Source organism: Ictidomys tridecemlineatus, chromosome 3 (genome assembly GCF_052094955.1).
Source record: "Ictidomys tridecemlineatus isolate mIctTri1 chromosome 3, mIctTri1.hap1, whole genome shotgun sequence".
Classification (NCBI taxonomy): domain Eukaryota; kingdom Metazoa; phylum Chordata; class Mammalia; order Rodentia; family Sciuridae; genus Ictidomys; species Ictidomys tridecemlineatus.
Window position 1 is genome coordinate 128832400 of NC_135479.1, and position 19359 is coordinate 128851758.

The 19359-nt window shown below is 41.0% G+C and overlaps 1 protein-coding gene across 1 annotated transcript in view; it reads right to left on the bottom strand.

Moving 5' to 3' along the window:
* Positions 1-817: 817 nt before the first annotated feature.
* Positions 818-19359, bottom strand: part of Klhl6 (kelch like family member 6) — a 59751-nt gene continuing 41209 nt past the window's right edge. Inside the window, exons 3-7 of the mRNA XM_005331068.5 lie at positions 17455-17904; positions 10882-11119; positions 5896-6098; positions 4345-4558; positions 818-3039 (exon numbers count right to left, since the gene is read on the bottom strand). Of these exons, the coding sequence (XP_005331125.1) occupies positions 2738-3039; positions 4345-4558; positions 5896-6098; positions 10882-11119; positions 17455-17904 (1407 nt within the window). The 3' untranslated portion in view covers positions 818-2737. The remainder of the gene's footprint in view (positions 3040-4344; positions 4559-5895; positions 6099-10881; positions 11120-17454; positions 17905-19359) is intronic.

Genomic DNA, 19359 nt, shown 5'->3' on the forward strand with positions numbered 1-19359 from the left:
TTTTGGAGGGGGGGTTTCCAAGGATTGAACTCAGGGGCACTCAGCCACTGAGCCACATCCCCAGCCCTATTTTGAATTTTATTTAGAGACAGGGTCTCACTGAGTTGCTTAGCACTTCGCTTTTGCTGAGGCTGGCTTTGAACTCTCAATCCTTCAGCCTCAGCCTCCCGAACTGCTGGGATAACAGGCATGCACCACTCTAGATCTTCTTAATAGGTAAATCTGTCCCCTGACCCACGTTATTATTAAGAACTCCTGGATCTTGAATACCTGTAACTTTACCACAATTCACGTGTTTATTGGTGTTACAAAAATCATAGAGACTCCTCCCCTTATGTGCACTTAGACATTCTGAATTACCCCTGAAACTTCAGAACTGCATTTAAAATCAGGTTTATAACTTAGACTTTCCCAGCACTATCTTAACCCCCCGCCCACACACACACACACACACACACACCTCCAAAGAACTGTAAGTTTGCTGATTGCTTCTATCAAAGGATAGTCCCTATTGGATCCCTGGCAAGGAACATTCTCTTGCTGAGAGTTGTGTGCCAGTGATGTTGTCATTGGATTTCCTCTTTGGAATCTCTTCCCTGAAATGGCCTTTGGACTAGGACTGATTTTTCCTGTAAGTCACAAATGGCTCAGACAGTGATCTGCAAGAGACAAACATGTAAGCAATCACCACTAGTTGACCTAAGTGCACAGCTCTCAGAAGAGACCCCCTTGACAGGCAATCAAGTCTTGGACTCAGCCTCATAAGTATGCATCTCATTTTTGGCAAACTTGAAGAAAAGAAAAATTAGAATATTGATTGTTAGCCCATTTACCCATTTATTGAGGTCTCTCGGGTAGAGATTTGATGTTCCAAGATTGAGAAACATGCATTGAACTAGATAACATTGCTGAACTAGATTAAATTGTTGCAGTTGAGAGCTTCGTGAAGGTCACTAGAGCTTGTGGTGCATGACAGTGTGTTCTCAATATCCATAAGTATGTGTGCATTGTCCCGTCTTACTTTTCTTCTCAGGGAATAGATCACCTGACCCTAAGGCAGAGCATTTTACACACCAACATGTATTTATATAAATCATTTTCAAAAAGCTAGACATAAATAGAGATATAATTTTCCAAGTTTTAAATATATGTTTACAACATTAGGTTCTTCTGACCATAACTTTTTTTTTTCCCCTTTGTGGAACTGGGGATTGAATCCAGGGGTGCTCTACCACTCAGTACATCCCTACCCTTTTAATTTTATTTTGAAACAGGGGCTCACTAAGTTGCCTAGGCTGACCTGGAAGTTGCAATCCTCCTGCCTCAGCCACCCAAGTCCCTGGGATTACAGACTTAGACCACCACACTTGACTTGACCTTAACTTTTTTCCTGTAAATAAGTTCGCTATCAACTCTAATACCTCTGACTTCCCAAACCACTGAGAAGTACAAGCACAATATGCCCCTTCTGACATGAACTAAAACTCTATAAAGAGAACTGAAATCATACAATGAAAATAAAGTACCTGGGGTAATGCAATTGCTATGTTTTTAACTACAGAGTGTGAAACAGGATCTCTCAACCTGTTTCTCCATCTTGGGGATTAGAATGATTTTCCAGTGAGCTCATTTGAAAGCTCTTTTCTTAGCGTGAAGGGCAGACTCTGTTCTTAGAATCAAAATTGAGCCAAGCTTATTCAAAACTCAAGAAAATAGGTTTTAAAAGAGCCTGAAAACTACAGGTGAGTGGGTCCAGATCACTGTCTTAAAGTAGAAAGTACACTGTCAAGAAGAATCTGACATTCCTGCAGTGGCCAGCAGTGTTGAGATGTTTACATATTTAAAAAACAATAGTTTGAGTCTCTGGAAACCTCTTTTCTACATTACAGTACAACTGCTGGACATTAAGAGTCCAGGCACCAGACTGTGGTGAAGGTAATTCCATCTGGCAATGTCAGTTCAAGTCCAAAATAGGCCATCCAGTGACCATAAAAAAGAAATGCTTGGTGCCAGGAGAACAGAACACAAAACTTTTTATCTCTTTCAATACAAACTGGTCTTCCCAGAACTGCCTCCCCTGTCAAGTGGGATGGCCTATGAGAGAGACACTCTTGATAAAAGCCCCCAAAGGCTCCAACACTAAGGATTTCATAAGGTTTAAATACAGGAGTTAAAAGAAAAAAAGGAAAAAGAAACACTTTTATTTCCCTGCTTTGCTGAGTCAATCTTCTAACAGACTGGCCAGAACAAGACCCGAGTCAGGTTTGGGTTTTGATTTTCCTCCCCTCAGGCACATGGTGTGGAGGACATTGGCTTTGAACTGGAAAGACTTGGGTTTATACTCCTGGCTTAGCTATTTGCTAAATGAGTACCCTGGGGCAAGCCACTTGACCTTTCTGAAACTCAGTTTCCTCTCAGACTAGAGTGACAATATCCCAGCAGGCGGTCATTCCCATGGTTAAATGAGTTAATATAGAAAAAGACCTGGCATAGGGTAGAAGTGTCGCAAATGTTAAATATTACTCTTCTTCCAGCCTTCCTCCTGAGGTAGGTCATGCAAACATTCCTGGCCATTTTCAAGTGTTCCAAAGTTGTGACTTGCTAGGTGCCCCAGAGCAAGCCAGGTGGCTCCGGATGCATGGCCTTAAACACACGTCGAGCCAGCAGGTGGACACGCATGAAGGGCGCAAGGTAGAACTAAGTGCTCCCCATGGCGCCCTCCAGGGTCCCTTGTCAGTCACACAGACACAGCTCCAGGCACGATCCTCCGGATGTGGGTGTAGGACTTCCTGATGGTGACACTTCCGTGGTGCGACACCCCTCGGGGCAGGACGCACTCCTCGGTCAGTTTCTGAGCCTCGGGGTCCCAGCACAGTACCGTGGCGATGACCTCGTTCTTCTCGTCCCGCCCGCCGGTGATGTAGAGCCGGTTGTTGCAGGGCGCGATGCCGCAGCTGGCCCGCTCGTGGCTGAGCTGCGTCACCAGGCACCAGCTGTCCTCCAGAGGGCTGTAGGCGTACAGCGCTCTCATGGCCCCTCCTGGAGAGGAAGAACACACAGGGGAAGCATCCTACCATTTTTCTGGGTTTCTATCCTGTTAGCTACTAAAATTCTACTTCTGGTTAGGGCAGGACTCCCATCTTGCCAAGAGAAACAGTGGATTGATGGCCCTTTCCTAGAAAGCCAGGATGGATCCTAGGAGGACCAAGTTGCCACCGAGATGACTCACAATGTCCTTCCAATTCTGCAGTCCTGGTTCTAAAGAACAACTGGCTTAAGGTAGCTAACAAAATGTACCTTAAGACTGCTCCTGGGAAGAAACATGGTGCCTTTGGAAGATGTGGTCCATAATCCCAGCTCTGCACTTTTTATTCTGTTACGATGGGCACCAAGACCATGGTGGTTCAAAGATGCACATAAAGCATCCAGTAGAGCACTGGTTGATAGAAATCATCCATCCCTGGCAGTAGCCGGGTTGGCATCTCTTCAGAGACTCAGCATGATCTGAGACACAAGCCCAAGGTAACCATCTTGAGTTTAGACTTTTGGAACAGTCAGGAAACTAACCATGAACACAGGAGAAATCTAAAGCAAGGGAGAAAAGTGTTTTCCCCTTAATCTGTTCCAATGTTTTGCCCCCAAATACCTTCTTTGAATAGCTCTCATTCACTGAAGTTATTTATTTCCTGGCATCTTGGCATCTCCTTCATCAGTAGTTGTCTACCCTGGCTGCTCATTAAAATTACCAGGAGATTAAAAAAAAAAAAGTTATACTGTTCCCCAGCAACCTCCTTCCCTCCTGAATTCTGATTTCATTGGTCAGAGGTAAGAACAAGTTACCCATATTTTTTTCAAAAGCTCCCTGGTTATTCTAACTGGGAGCCACCATCCTTAACAACTACATGCCAACTGTGGTCTGGCTGGCTAGACTTTTCTCTCAACTAAATGTAACTTTTCAGAGCCCGTAAAAAGCAGCCAGAGAGAAATTTTCATGAACACAAACTAAGAATTAATAATAGCTACCACTGGTTGGGCACTTATTATACCATGCACATTTCAACTTTTATATCTTCCTAATGTTTACAAAACAACTTTCCTCCTGCAATGACTTCAGGCCTCTTCCTCTGGGCCACAGTATCCATCTGTTTTGTTACCCCTAAACAGTTTTTATTCTGCCTCTAGGACTGTAAAGGAAAATCCACCAAGACCTGAACCAACCCCAACTTTTCTTCCTTTTCAGCTTCACCCACTTCATCCAGGAATTCTCAAGAGAATTATATCTGATCTCTGGCATAGCTGCATGAAGGGGGACCTCAGATAAATAAAAAGCCGTCACTCACTCACCAACAACATAGATGCGGTCCCGGAAACTCACTGCATTGATGCATTTAGCCTCCACAGGCATGGCTGCCTTTAAAGTCCATTTATTGGTGGAAGGGTCATAACACTGAGTTTTGTCCGTGGCCAGTTTTCCATTAGGCCCTCCCCCAATCACATAGAGCTTCTTCTTGTGGCTGGTGGCAGCGAAGGAACTGACATGGACAAGGAGGGGTGCAGCCTGCAGAGGCATGGGGCACAAGAAAAAGGTGTCAGCTATGCTGCCTAAATTGCTGGAAGAACTCACAGGACATATGCTCTGGGATGCAAACCTGGGCATCCTTCTCCTGAACTGACAAGGCCCGTGGGCTTGACTCTTCTTAAGATGAGAAGAGAATCAAAGCATGCATTTCCCAGCCTCCATACAGGCAGGCTAGGGCAAGCTGTGTGTTGGGATGTTCCCACCTGTTTTCCCGAGTCTAGTTCTCAAGGAAGGAGAGGGTACAGGCAGAAATTAGTGTTATATAGATGAAGTCAGCCAATGTTGGAGGAAAATGATTTTTCAAACATATATATTCATTTACATGTTCATTCAGAAAATATCTGAGTGTCTACTATGTGACAGCATTGATTGTCTTTAGTGTTTATATCCAGGAATAAAAGCTAGTATATAGGTTTAACCAGCCATTTGAGGGCACATTGCAACTTTGGGGATTAAGACAGACTTGTACTTCTACCTTGTAAATCCCAGGATACTAAAAAGAATTTCAAGAGCCTATTACCTATTTGCATAACCTCTTTGAGTCATGGAGTAACTTTGTGATGGGACTTGATGATTGGGGAACATGTTGGGCACACCCCCAGAGATGTTAAGGGCTCCCTATATAGCACTTTTCAGATTGACAAGCCTTTTTTGGATGTTATGGTGATCTGGGGACCTTTGCTTGCTACAGTGACTGTGTTTTATACTTCCCAAAGCTGGAATATGCTCTGATGAGAAGAAAGAATATTTGAACTTGAGAATAATCTGGAACTACAGGAGGCGAAGTCACTTTACTTTTCCTGAGTATGACATTCACCTGAGGTCACACTGAGAGTCTTACATCTGGGCATGTACATGGTTCATCATTAATGGGGAAATAAATAAGGGCTGACTTCTAAATATGACCAAATGACTCTGGGTTCACAAACAGTGCAGTGTGTGCGGACACCCACATGCCTGGTGTGGAGACGAATCTCATGGAATGCATCTGAGGGGACAAGACTCTGGGCCAGACATGTGACCATGGGATCTACCATCTCAGGGCAGGGTAAGCCTCCCCTCCACAGCCTCCACATAGAGGGCTCTGGCTGCCCAGAGAAAGCCTCCCCACCTGGAAAGACATTATTGCTTTGCCTTGATCAGCAATGCTGAAGCCCTGACTCCTAGGAAAAGGAATGTTCAGAGCCACCAAAAATGTTCTCCATAGGAACAAGGCAATCAAAATGCTGGCCACCATCATAGGCACGTGCCTTTTTTTTTTTAAGCTCTGAAGTAATAATACAGATAGAGTTAGTCATAGAAATAATCTCCTATACCTCCGACCAGCAGTTGTGGAAGGGGTCGTAGGTCTCCACGTTGTTGATCCTCTGTAAGCCATCAAAACCTCCAATTACATAGACCTTGCCACCCAACACCACCATTTTATGCCTCCAGCGGCCGATGTTTAAATATTCAATCTGAATCCACTTGTTGATTGAAGAATTGTATTTCCAAACATCGTGCTGTGTTTCTTTGCCACCTATAAGAAGTAACAAAACATTTAAGAAACCACCAGATGAGTCATAAATGCAGCTTCTCCCATCATTTCTTAGAACTCCTAAAGCGCTAAATCCTCATGCCAGCCTCACTCCAAGGGGAGACAAGAGAAATCCTGAAGGTGAATATGGTCTATGGCAAGACTCGGGGGAGACAAAGCAAATACAGGGATCTGGGGGTGGGGTGGGTGGGCTGGGAGGGGAGCCATGGCCTCATGGTGTGCAGTGCCACATCAGTGCCACTGGAGTTTAACCTGGGTGAGTAGGGAGGCAGAGGGAGCCTGGACTCTGTGTTTTTGCCCACAAGGAGCAGGGAGTGAGACCTGGCAGAGATGGCAGGACCTTGACCACCTGGTAAATTAGAAGGCAGCTTAAGTTCTAAGTTTAAACAAAACAGTAAAGACACAAATTTGGAAAAATCAGCAAGAAATCTTACAAAGTTCTCTTGGTTCATAGCTCTGATCTAGTAAAAATACAAGTGGGACTTGCCCTTTTCTAAAATTAATTTTTGTTATAAAGTAAGAAGTTCTCACAATAGTTCATTTGAGAGTGAATTGGTCAATATTGAAGACAACTCTTTTGATAAACAGAAAATACATAATTCAGCAGTTAGTGAGAGAGACCAAGACAAAGGAGGGCTGCCTTTTGGGGTGACTTTAATAAAACATTTAAACATCTTTATGTTTCCATTTCTCCACCACCATGCAGCATCACCAACTGCTTGAAGCAAAAGACTGTATTTATCAGACTTATGAATGTGCACTAGTGGAGCAAAGAAAAATATCACTGACAATGTTCTGGGTCACAGGTTTAAGTGTTTCTATAGGGTGGAACCCTAAAGTGGGATTTCTAGGTCAGAGGCATGAGCACACACCAAGCATCTTTAGGAAGCTGTGACCTTTCCTCATGTCCCACCCACAGCTGGCAGGGGAGAGTCCCCCTGCTCCTCTCTCTGCTATCCCACTTTGGTTTTTCCTGACTCTAAGGGAGGCTGAGCTTCCATTCTCTGAATTTCTTATTCATTATACTCTGACCATTTTTCCTTTGGCTCATATACCTTTTAGAAGTCTATTCAAAACAGTATGATATTTATCCCATTTAGGTAATGTCAAAGATTATAAAGTAAGTATAAACTTTCAGAGAATATATGCAATCTTTATTTAAAATAGGAAAAAAGCTCTATGATTTTATTTCTGGATTTTAAAGAAAATCTGACTAACTGGAAAGCATAGTGTATGCGTGGGTGTGGAGACATGTTATTGCAGGGATACCAACCCTCCCTCAGGGGATCTGCATACTCAGTGCCTGAAGGACTTTTTAAAGGGAACTCTACAGGATAATTTTAAATTTCACTGAGAAAAGAAAATTTAGGATGATTTTTTTTTTTTTGGTATTTTTGTTTGTTTTTCAGGGCTCTTATGTGCTCTACTGCTGAGCTGCACACTCATTCCAAATGCACAGTCACTCTGATTGGCTCCTTGAAGGCCAATTTAAAGTATACTTTTACAAAAACTGTTGTTGTTGTTGTTGTTGTTTTTCCGGTGCTGGGGAGGAAAGCCAGGGCCTTCTTGCACATGCTAGGCAAGTGATCCATCACTGGAAAAACTTCTAAGAAATATTTGAAAAAAAAAAGAATAAAGTAGGCTTTCCTCGGCAAATATTAAAATATGCTTAAAAGCTTTTATTAAAATAAAAACACTACAGTGTGAGCACAAAAGTAGACAAACTGATTAATTAATAACAAGGATACAATCAGGACTAAAATATATAGAATTATTTAATAAATGTTATTAGAACAATTTCTATTCATTTGGAGAAAAATTAAGTTAGATACCGATTTCACATTACATTTAAAATAAAAGTCAAATGCAACTGCTGTAAAAGTAATTGGGGAATATATAAGAAACCATCTTAATAATCTTGGGGAGGGGGGGAAGATTTCTTTATTTTTTCTTTTTTTTTTTTTTTTTTGGTACTGGAAATTGAACCCAGGGAAACTTAACCACTGAGCCACATCCCCAGCACTGTTTTATATTTTATTTAGAGACAGGATCTTGCTGAGTTGCTTAGGATTTGGCTAAGTTGCTGAAGCTGGCCTCAATCTCACAATCCTCCTGTCTTAGCTTCCCAAACCGCTGGGATTATAGGCATGCACCACCGTCCTGGCAGACAGGGAGAAGATTTCTAAGCATGACATGAAACTTGGAATTATATAGGAAAGAAAATGACTATATAAATATAAATCAAAGTTAAAAAGACAACCATTATCTGTTTGCAACACAAAAGGCAAAGGATACATAATAAGACCTCCCAAATATTAGTAAGAAAAAGACAACAATCAATAGAACAGCCCAAGAGTATAAACAGATAATTTTTTATAATAAATGCAATTAGATAATAACTATGTAAAAATATGTCCAACCTCACCAATGCTCCAAAAGTATAAATTTAAACATTTAGTCTATTAAAAATGTAAATGATAATTAAAATTGTTAGCAAGGATGTTGAAAATGGGCACTGTCATCCAACATTGATTGAACAACAAATTGATACAAACTTTCTGGAGGACAATTAGCAATATATACCAAATTTCTCTATTCACAGGTCTTCTGACTACTTCCAGGAACTTTCCAAAGAGGAACACAAGTATATAAAGTTTAAGTGTTTAAGAATGCCTACTGGAGTGGGTTTTTTCCCCCCAAGGAGATTTTTAAAAAGAAAGTTGTAAAAAATGATGGGTTTTTTTTCATTCAGTAGACTGCTTTACAGCTGTCAAAAAGAAGAGCAGTGGTGTCAGGCCTGGTAGCACACTCCTATAATCCCAGCACCTCAGGAGGCTGCAGCAGAAGGATCACGAGGTAGAGGCCAGTCTCAGCTACTTAGTGAGATGCTATCTCTAAATAAAAAATTAAAAGGCCTGGGGATGTAGTTGAGAGGTAAAGCATCCCTGGGTTCAATCCCTACTACCAAAGAAGGGAAAAGCACTGGTGAAAATGATAGGTCTCATGGAGCTCTCACCATGTAGCTGACATGTAGTATGTCACTTAGCATACATATATCCATTGTGCCAACATGTAACGATACCCAGGTTATACTGCTAATGGAAGTACACGTTTCTGTTGATTTAACTGTGTTGACAAGCATGCTTGCATGTATTGCTGGTATCACTTTAAAATGAAAAATAAATTCAAGAGGAAAAGGACAGTGGTAGAATAACGTGCTGTATAAATGGCAAAGATGGATTATGACCACCAACCCTGTTCCCCACTCCCTCCCCCCACACAAGGCTAAATGACATTTCCTAGGACACCTGTATGCTGGGAGAGAAGGGTATACAGCTAGTCTTTGCCAATGGAATGTGAGCAGAATCGAGGTGCGCTTTCCAGGCTGAGAGGCTTTTATGAGGACATGTGCCTTCTCAACCCACTGGGTTTCTCTGTCTTCCCTAAATGGAGGCCACATGTGGGAAATGGAAGCATCACAAGATGGAAGAAGGCTGGGTCCCTGAGGGCCTGAGTGGAAGCAGATGGACCCCTCCCCTCACTCCCACATTCTATCATCTTAATTCACTGAGATTTAAGATTGTTACATCACTAATACTACTTACCCCCAAACAATATCACTATTTTTGTAAAAATATAGAATTATAATGGCACAAAAATATCACTATTTTTGTAAAAATATAGAATTATAATGGCACAAATATAGAATTAAAATGGTACCTATTTTCTATATTTGTATTGTTTGAATTTTCTATAACAATTACAAATATTTCTACAATATAAAATAAAACTAGAACCTAATCGATGGTATGAATATATACAAAGAAGAGCAGACTTGCCCTTCACTTTGGAGGAAACCAGCTTGGGAAACTGCTCTTCCCAAACAAGTTCATTTGCAGAAAAGCCTCCAAGGGTGGGAAGGGATGCTCAACTCTTCCTAGGGTCCCAAGTAGGGTTGAGTTTTTTGATGTGAGGATGAGAGCCTGGGACTCAGGCTCAGCACCTGGGTTGGGATCCTGCCTGACACCTACCAGGGTGTGACCCTAGTTATATTCTAGAACCTCTCTGAGCCTCGGTTTTATCCTATCTACCTTACAGAATCAATGTGAGAGCAAATGATTAAATGTTATTAAAGTAGATTCATCTACTATGCAATAAAAATGTTGAGACTATGTCATTCAATAAATATTGATTGAGTGTTTACTCTGAAGTCAGGCATAATGCTAGTGGCTGGGGACATAGTGTTGACTTGCATGGCAACTTCAGGTCTAATTGAAGTCAGCCATAAAGTAATTGTGAATAATTGACAATTTAGCAAGAAAAAATGTATGCTTTTCATATTACTTCAAAGTCTTTCAAAATATGACCTAATAAACTTAGGAGGGGGTCAGGTTTGGGAGAAGAGCAGAGGTTTTCATTCCTTACTATATTCCCACACCTGGTTCAGAGTCCTATGCTAGCTTGTAGCAGACCCTGAATAAACCCTGGTATCTCTTCTTCCTTTTCCCAGAAGGACTGGACCTGTCTGCCTGCTCCCCTAGATCCCAGTACAATGCTGCTCACGTTTTGGAGTTTATTAATTAATAATGCACTCTCCAGGTAAGACTACCTGAGCTCCTGGTTCCATGACCTGACCCAGTCAGAGTTACATCATTGCCAACTCACAGTCATTCTCATAGGATGGTTCCCTGGCTTTCACTTGGGAAAATGTGGCATGCTATCGCGGAGTATGGGCTTGCTTTGGCTCCACATGGCTCCTGCTTACCTGAGATGTAGACCTCATTTTTTAATGTCACACATGCAAACTCCACCCACTTCTTATTCTCAATCTCCAGCTCATGCTCAGTCAATGGGAGCTTGGCCACCTCCAGGCGACTGCGCCTCAGGGGATCCAGGCAGGTTACCTCTGCCACAAACCGTTCGTCCTTTGTACAGCCACCAATGATCATGAACACCTCAGATTGGAATTCGTGCATCCTGGGCTTGGTGCGCTCCGAAATGATCTGAAAATCAATGGGGGGGACATATAGGCAGAATAACATGATGAAGCACAGCTCAGGCTGTGAAGCCATATGGAGCAGGTCCCAATTCCAAAATCTGTATGTATGACCATGTGACTTCACCTCAGTGTGCCTCTGTGTCATCTATACAATGGAAATTTTAGTGTTAACTACCTATGGGTTTGTTGTGAGAATTAAGTAGCTTGATATATAGTGTGCTTACTCTTGAGCCTGGTGTGTAATGTGTACTCAATAAATGTTACCTATTGGGTTTTCTTTTATTCTGTTTTAAGAAGACAGGGTCTATTTGCCATCAAATGTACTTACTGCCCTCTCCCATGCTTCCTACCTGGTCTGAAGCCTTAAATTCTTGAATTTAATTTCGGGCTATTTCCCAGTTCCCCTGATTTCAATTTCTTAATATCTCAGATTTTGCTCTCCACCAACCTCCTTTTGGAAGGAAAGTCCTTTACAGTGACATATAGAGCAGAAACTTAGGAGGAAAAAGAAGCAGAGCCAGAGAGGCTGGGGAACTGGTCCTTACACAGTTTATGACCCTTCAGAGACTTGAATAAGGAACTCCACACTACAGGTATTCGAATCCAGTTGTAAAACCAGGGGTTTGAAGGTCAAGTACACTGGGCTTCAATCCCCTGTGGCCATGTGACTTTGGAGAAGTGATACAGTCTCTGTAAAATGCTTGTTACTGGTTCTGTGTCTTTAGGTCATTGTGGACACTCTTGATGTCATGAGGTAGAGTGGGGCACCTGGCACATACACAACCCTCATCAGATTGTCCTGTTTGTGGGAGCAGTAGCAGATGTCAATGGCTATCACTAAGAAAGGAAGAGCTGCCTCTTCCTGGTTGCATCCCATCCTTGGTTCTCAGTGGGGAGATTCCTTGGGCGTACTGATGAGAGTCAGAGAGGTAGTGCCCCCTTGTCCACCGCCAAAGCAGCCACTGTTTCCTACAAAGTTAGGCTGATCTAACACAGTTATAGAACTTTGATTTTGCTTACTGGTGTTGACAAATTGGTTACATTACCAAAGACTGAGTCCTTACAGGGTGAATTCAATGGCCACAGTACACCCAATCTTGACTTTTCCATGAGTCTTTATTTCCTTGTTTTTCTGTGCCAAAGAACCAGCTCCAATAAATTCTTGAGACTGGACCATGGCCATAGAGTTTGCAGCAGGACAAACCCTAAGCAATGGGCTGAGCCTGAGGGCATCAACAGTACAAAGTAGGAAGGTCAGGAGGGATGCTCCAGGGAACTTGGAGTCAGTTGAAGGCACCAAAGCAGCAGGACAGATCTAAGCAATGAGTTGGCACCAAAGACAAACTTTGACATTTTGCAACTTTCCTTCCAGCTACCAACCCTAGTTCCCGTCCCTAAATTTTCCCTACCTACGTCTGAGACACAACATCCAGCACCAATCTGGTCCTCTTTCAGAGGAGATTTAGGTGTGGTTGGGTTTTGTGTAAAGGACAGCATCATCCTTCAGAACTGGTTCCTCTGTGACTCTTATTTCAATTCTGACAACCAGGCCTCAGCCTTCTCTTGGAAGCTTCCTGTCTTATCCACCAGGCTTATACTCTCCTGCCTCAACAACCTTCTGGGCAGTGGAGGCTGATGGGGACCTGGACTGGCAATGGCTTTACTTCCTGGATCCCAGGGCTGACAGGGTATTCTTTGCTCCTGAATGTCAAATATTGGTGTAAACTAAAATTGTGGGTTTCAACACCAACAACTGGAGCTTATGGGTTTCTATACACGTAGGGTGAATGAGTGAATAGGGGGATGGATGGATGGATAGATGGGCAAGTTAGGTAACCCAGCCCCTTACATGGATTATTTTTTCCATTCTAAATTATTATGGTAACCATCCTCCACAATGGCCGCAGTGATCCCTGCTTTCCAGTAATCACACCTTATGTAGTTCTCATCACACTGTTCCAGAATTGATCTCTATGATGAGTAGTAGAGCAGCAATGATGGTCCATCAGGCTTCAAGGGGCATGACAGCTTCCATTTTGGTTGCTCTCTCATTCTCAGAGGGAAGTCAGCTGACATGGAGATTCCCACATGGCAAGAAACCAAGGCCTCCAGCCAACAGCCAATAAAAAAACCTGATGCCCACCAACAACTCTGTGAGTTAGCTTAAAGTGTGTCCTACAACTCCACTTGAACTTTGAAACTACTGTAGCCCCAGCAACATGACTACATCCTGGTAAGGGATCTTGCATCAGAAATACTCAGCCTAACCCCACCCAGGACTTGAGAATGTTTGCTGTTTGAATTTTTTTTTTTTACAGTGCTGGGGGTTGAATACAGAACCTTGCACATACTAGGCAAGTGTTCTTCAAGCGGGCTCCACCAGCTGTCTGTTTTGTTTTAAACAGTTGAGTTTTGGGGTAGTTTGTTTTTCAATGATTGATAACTAATACAATTAACTAATACAATCATCTTCATGATGTGATTGGTTGGATATTGAGAATTGCCTTGTAACTAAGCTTGAAACTTAATAGTGCTGAGTGCGGGCACTATCATCAAATTGCAAATTTGGTAAAATATTAAACCCCAAGGCTTGAAAGATGTCGATTTGAAGTCAGAGATTTGAAAAGTTTGTTGTAGACTTACATAAATATTTTCCAATGAATTGCACTCAACGATCAGGTCTAACCAGTCTAACTTCAGATTGTTAAAAACAGAACAGATAGGGATAGGGATATGGCTCAGTGGTAAAGTACTTGCCTGGGTTCAATTGTCAGTACTACAAACAAACAAATCAAAATGAACAGTTGTACCTGACTAATTGCTCATTGTTCACAGAGTTATACTTGAGGAAAAATAGAAATGACCATATTGGTCAACAAAGCTGTCCTCAAGAGTGAGCCTCTGCCTGCATCTTCCCATATCATACTTGTCAGAAAAACCTTTGTAATAGACCAACTTAGTCTCTGGAAACTTAGAAAGCAATTAAATGAAGAGGCGACTTTTTTCTGTCCTAAAAAAAAACAAACAAAAAACCTCTTCCAATGAAGGTTCCAGCTACTACTTTTAAACAAAATGTAGATCAACATTTGCTTTTAAGATTCTAAAATTTCTATCATTACCACCAGCCTACAAGATGGAGAAGATTCTAGGGAAGACGAGTTGAAGGTTGAAAATGAAGGTTAAGTGGAGGAGTGTATTCACAAGAGTAACCTCCAAATTCACTCTACTACCATCAGGAATAAACCTAAGATTATTCAAGCAGTGCGTAGATTACAGTTCAAGAGACCAACTGGCAATGAGACCCAATTTGGAGATCTGTGATTGATTCAGTTGTCCAGAATATAAAATGGAAATGAGAAAGTGCCTTGTTCAGGATTTGAAGAAATAAGGCAGCAAAAGACTGAGACCAGTGAAACAAGAGATTTGAGTTCCAGAGAAGAAAATGATTGATTGTGAGAGACAGAGCAACCATAAAGGAACTGAGTGAGAATAACACCAGCTTCCATTTGTGGGACACTTATCAGACACTAGACACTGTACTAAGCACTGTACTATGCACATTTCATTTATTATTTTATTCAATTTTTAAAACAGTTCTGTCTCTTGTTAGATATTATTATCCTTGTGTTACAGATTAGGACTGAGCCTTAGAGTAGCAAAGGAGTTTGCCTGAAATTACACTGTCAATAAATTGTACAGTTAATATTAAAACCCATATCTGCTCACCACCTCACCCCACCCTCTGGGCCTTGAAAACACAAAAGACAGTGAAGATGTGTAATTATAATAATTTTGGCAGAAAACAGGATAGAGACTTTCTATATGAGAGGAAAACCTTTATTGTCTGTATCTTAAGGTCTTAGAAAATAGCAGGTAGAAGCAAAAGTAACTAGCATGTTCAAGTATAGAATATTAGAAGTACAGTTAGCCAAGACTCTGTACTTTAAATTGACCTAAGAGAAACCTTTCTGCAGTTGTATGATACCCAGTGTGAATTATCTGCCAAGTTCCCGCATATCCACCATGGGAAAGGACCTGTGTGGGTGGTGATCTGGGCTTCTCCCATAGTCTAATTGCCCCAATGTCTCTGTCAGACCAAAAGGTTAGTGAGGCAGAGACTGTCTCATTAGCCAAATAAACCTCTTTAATTTTTAAATTACCAGCCTCCAGTTATTTTTTATAACAACACAAAATAGACTAAGACATAAGTTGATGTTCAAGATTTATCTGTGAAAAATGAAAGTACAGCATTTTAAAATATATGGTTTGAGTAAAAGTAATTCTTATGTGGAAATTTTCAGCACTGATGCTAATATTAAGGGAAAAAAAAAACTCAAGACCAGTGTTCTCAGCTCCTACCTTAATAAACTAGGAGAAGAGTAAATTAAATCCACAATAAGCAGAAGAAAGAAAATAATCAAGATCATAGTAGAAATATAAAAATTTTAAAAAATAGAAAAACAATAGTAAAAATAAACCCAAAAGTTAGCTATTTGAGAAAATCAATAAAATTGATAAACTTCTATCCAAACTGTTCAGGGAAACAAAAAATAGGATATGAAGTTCCAATATCTGGAATGAGAGATTGGATATCCCAACAGATCCTATAAATAATAACATGGTGATAAGAGAATACTATGAATAATTGTATGCTAAAAAACTCAGCAACTTACGTGAAGTGAAACAATTCTTTGAAAGACAAACTACCAAAGCTCATTCTAAAAGAAATGGATAACTTGAATAGAACTGTATCTATGAAAATTATGCTATTTGTAATTTTAAAAATCTCAGAAAGAAAATTTCAGGTTCTGGTAAATTCTACCAAATATTTAAGGAAACATTTCCAGAATGAATGAATAAAAAGTGGATCTAAGAATGACAGAGAGCTAGAAAATGACACACGGTGGGGTGGGGGGAAGAGCCAGAGGAGCCTCAGACAAATGATTGCTGAGCTACCTTTGGGTAAAGTTTTCCCCAATGGTCTAACAAAGAAGGCTTGGTGGCTAATCTCAGAACTCTTGTATAGTGACACATGTATATGGGTCTGCATGTGTACAAATCATTAGCAAGATCTCCCTATAGCATTACTTCCTGCCAGTTTTGTTCTTCTATAATACACTTGCTCTCACATTTATAAAGTTTTGAATAAAAAAAATTCTTCAGAAATTGTTAAGGAGACCCAGGTAGATCCAGATGCTCTGTGTATTCACCATCCTGGTATTTGTCTAAGCACTCAGTAAACATTGACCACCAACTCACTATGCACCAGAGACTCGCTTCTAAGATCTGGAGATGAAAAGTCCAGTAAGTTACATTTCCTACTATAACAAGCTCTCTACCTAAAGGAATATACAGATCCTGAACTCAAGGTTTACCACATGACAGCTAGTGCTATAATTAAGGAAGTCACCAAATGCTATAAGAACACACATAGGTCTCTGAAGAACATGCTTGAACTGAGTGTTGAGGTGGGAGTGGAAGTTGACTAGAGGAAGAAAAAGAAAAAGGCATTCGGATATCACCTGCCTTGGCCTGGAGACTGGACTACACTTCCAGTTTGGAGAACAACAAGCAACACATCAAGACTAGAGCAGAACAGGGAGGTGGGAGATGATGCCAGCGAAGCCAAGCTGGGTGGGGGTTAGGCAGAAAGGGTGGTTTTCACCCCAGAAATGACGGGGATCCAGTGAAGAAGGTAAGCCAATGAGCAAGAGATTCACACTTGAGTTTTAGATAATCCTACTGGTGGAAATGAATCAGTGTGAGACCAGACTGAGAGCAGGGAGGTGAGTTCTGAGGAACTTTCAAGAAGTTTGAGAAGCAAAGGATGAAAGTCTGAACCAAGGTAAAGTAACATAAGAATCCATCCAAGAGATATAAGGTTTCACCAGAGTGGACAAATTAGGAAAGTGGCATGCCTCTGGACAGGGCACGGTCCTGTCTGTACGCATTGCCCCTCACCAACCTCCTGCTCTCACACAATTGAGAAGAGCAAGGATGCATCAGGTGTGGTGCTGGGTGGTTTCCTCTGTCACCCAATCCTCTCAGTAACTGTCTGAAAATGTAGTATCATCCCCATTTTACAGATCAGGCATTCAGGGCTTCTGGAACTTCTTGACTCAAACTTTGAACAGTATAGCATCTTCTTTTTTTTTTTTTTAATTTTAATATTTATTATTTTTTAGTTATCAGCCGACACAACATTTTTGTATGTGGTGCTGAGGATCGAACCCGGGCCACACGCATGCCAGGCGAGCACGCTACCGCTTGAGCCACATCCCCAGCCCAGCATCTTCTAATTAATCTGGTTAAACATAGCATCTCTCATCTCCAACTCACCTCATTACCAGAAAGGTGGTACATCCTGGCTTCCTGGAGCAGTGGGAAGACCTCTGGGCACTGCCTGATGAGAGGATCTGCTTCGACCGTCTCCACAAAGTACCACGGGTCCAAAAGTGGCAAGCGCACATTCTCGAGAACACAGGGGAGCAAGCAGAGTCGTTCTGACTGTTTGTGGCGGACCCAGCTCATCACAGTCTCAAACACCTGAGATTCCTCAGTCACATAAAGGTCGTCACTCTTCAAGATGTGGTACAGAGTGTCCACGGGAAGTTCAAGGAACTCCTCGGAGTTCAGAATCTGCACAAAGTTTTGAATGATGTAATTCTGAACTTGCTTCTTTAGACTGTCCAAAGAGTGTGTGTCTGCCAACCTCAGGATTCCAACACAGTTTTCTGGGTTCAAGGCTTCTGTGAGGAAGCTGGCGCAGGCATCCACCATCCGCAGGAACTAATGGAATAGAAGGGAGCGAATCAGGCCAGAAAGTGGACTGCCACAAGGATGTTTATCAGTGAGCTGTGTAGAGCAGCAAAAGCAGAAACAACTAAAACGTCCAACAACAGCCTAGATAAATTAATGATACATTGCTCTAGTCAACAACTCCATAATCATTAAAAAAAACACATTATCATAGGATAATAAATGATGTGGAAGATACTTATAGTGTATTGAGTTCTTTTAAATCTATCACTGAATCTAATTGAGCCTAGATTTATTTATTTGTTTGTTTGTTTATTTATTTATTTATTTTTGCAGTGCTGGGGATCAAACCCAGGACGTCACACATGCAAGGCAAATACTCTACTACTGAGCTACATCCCTAGCCCAAGTCTCTAGGTTTTATCAACATTTACTGGAAATACAGTGGAAAGAGGAACATGCTAAGTGACACCATAAAAACACAATCAGCAAAATCCAGACTGAGGGAAATTCCCCAGGACAACTGATTCCGTTTCTTCAACAAATATATTTACAAGAGCAAAAAGAGAAGGAGAGGGCAAACCTAAAGATAAAGAGACTTAAGAGACATATCAGCCTACTGCAAACTAAGTCTCCTGCAAAATTAAATCTCTGATTTAAATAAAGAATAAAATACTGTTGGAGAAATGTTGATAATGACTAATATTTGGTGATATGAAGAAATTATTAATTTTAGTATTATTAATTTTGGTATTATGAGTATTTTAAGAAAAAATACTTATCTTTTAAATCCTTATTTTCTAAGATTATATGCTGAAGTTGTTCAGATGAGAAAAGCATTTCACCAAATAATATGCTCATTTACAAGTCTATTTTTATAGAGAAAAATATATATGATGTAATTACTGAAAAAAATAGACTAAAGTATTAACAGTGTTATTTCCCTGTGCATCAATATAGGTATCTTAGAACAGATTATACTGCAGTAGCAAACAACCTTCACACCTCAGGGGCTCACAAGAGAAACGATTATCTCTCACTGTTACTGTATGTCCTTCACAGGGCTCTTTATTCCAGGACCCAGATGAAGGAAAAGCTCATAACTGAAATACGCTGGTCTCATGACAGAAGGGGAAGAAAGATGGCAGAACCACACAAGAGCTCTTAGAGCTTCAGTGGTGGCTCTGTGCTATTTGCATTCACACTTAACTGGCCACAGTAAGTCATACAGCAAAATTCACCATCAAAGGAACAATAGTCCTCCCACATAAACAGGTCCCACAGAGATGGATAAGATATTCAGTAAGAACTGTAATCCAAGGAACCACACACTCTAATTAGACCATGAGAATTTTTTTCCTATCTTTATTTGTTATATATATATATATATATATATTACATATATATATATCATATATATATATTACATATATATATCATATATATATCCTCTAAAGTGAATTAGTATCATTTTAATAGTTAAAA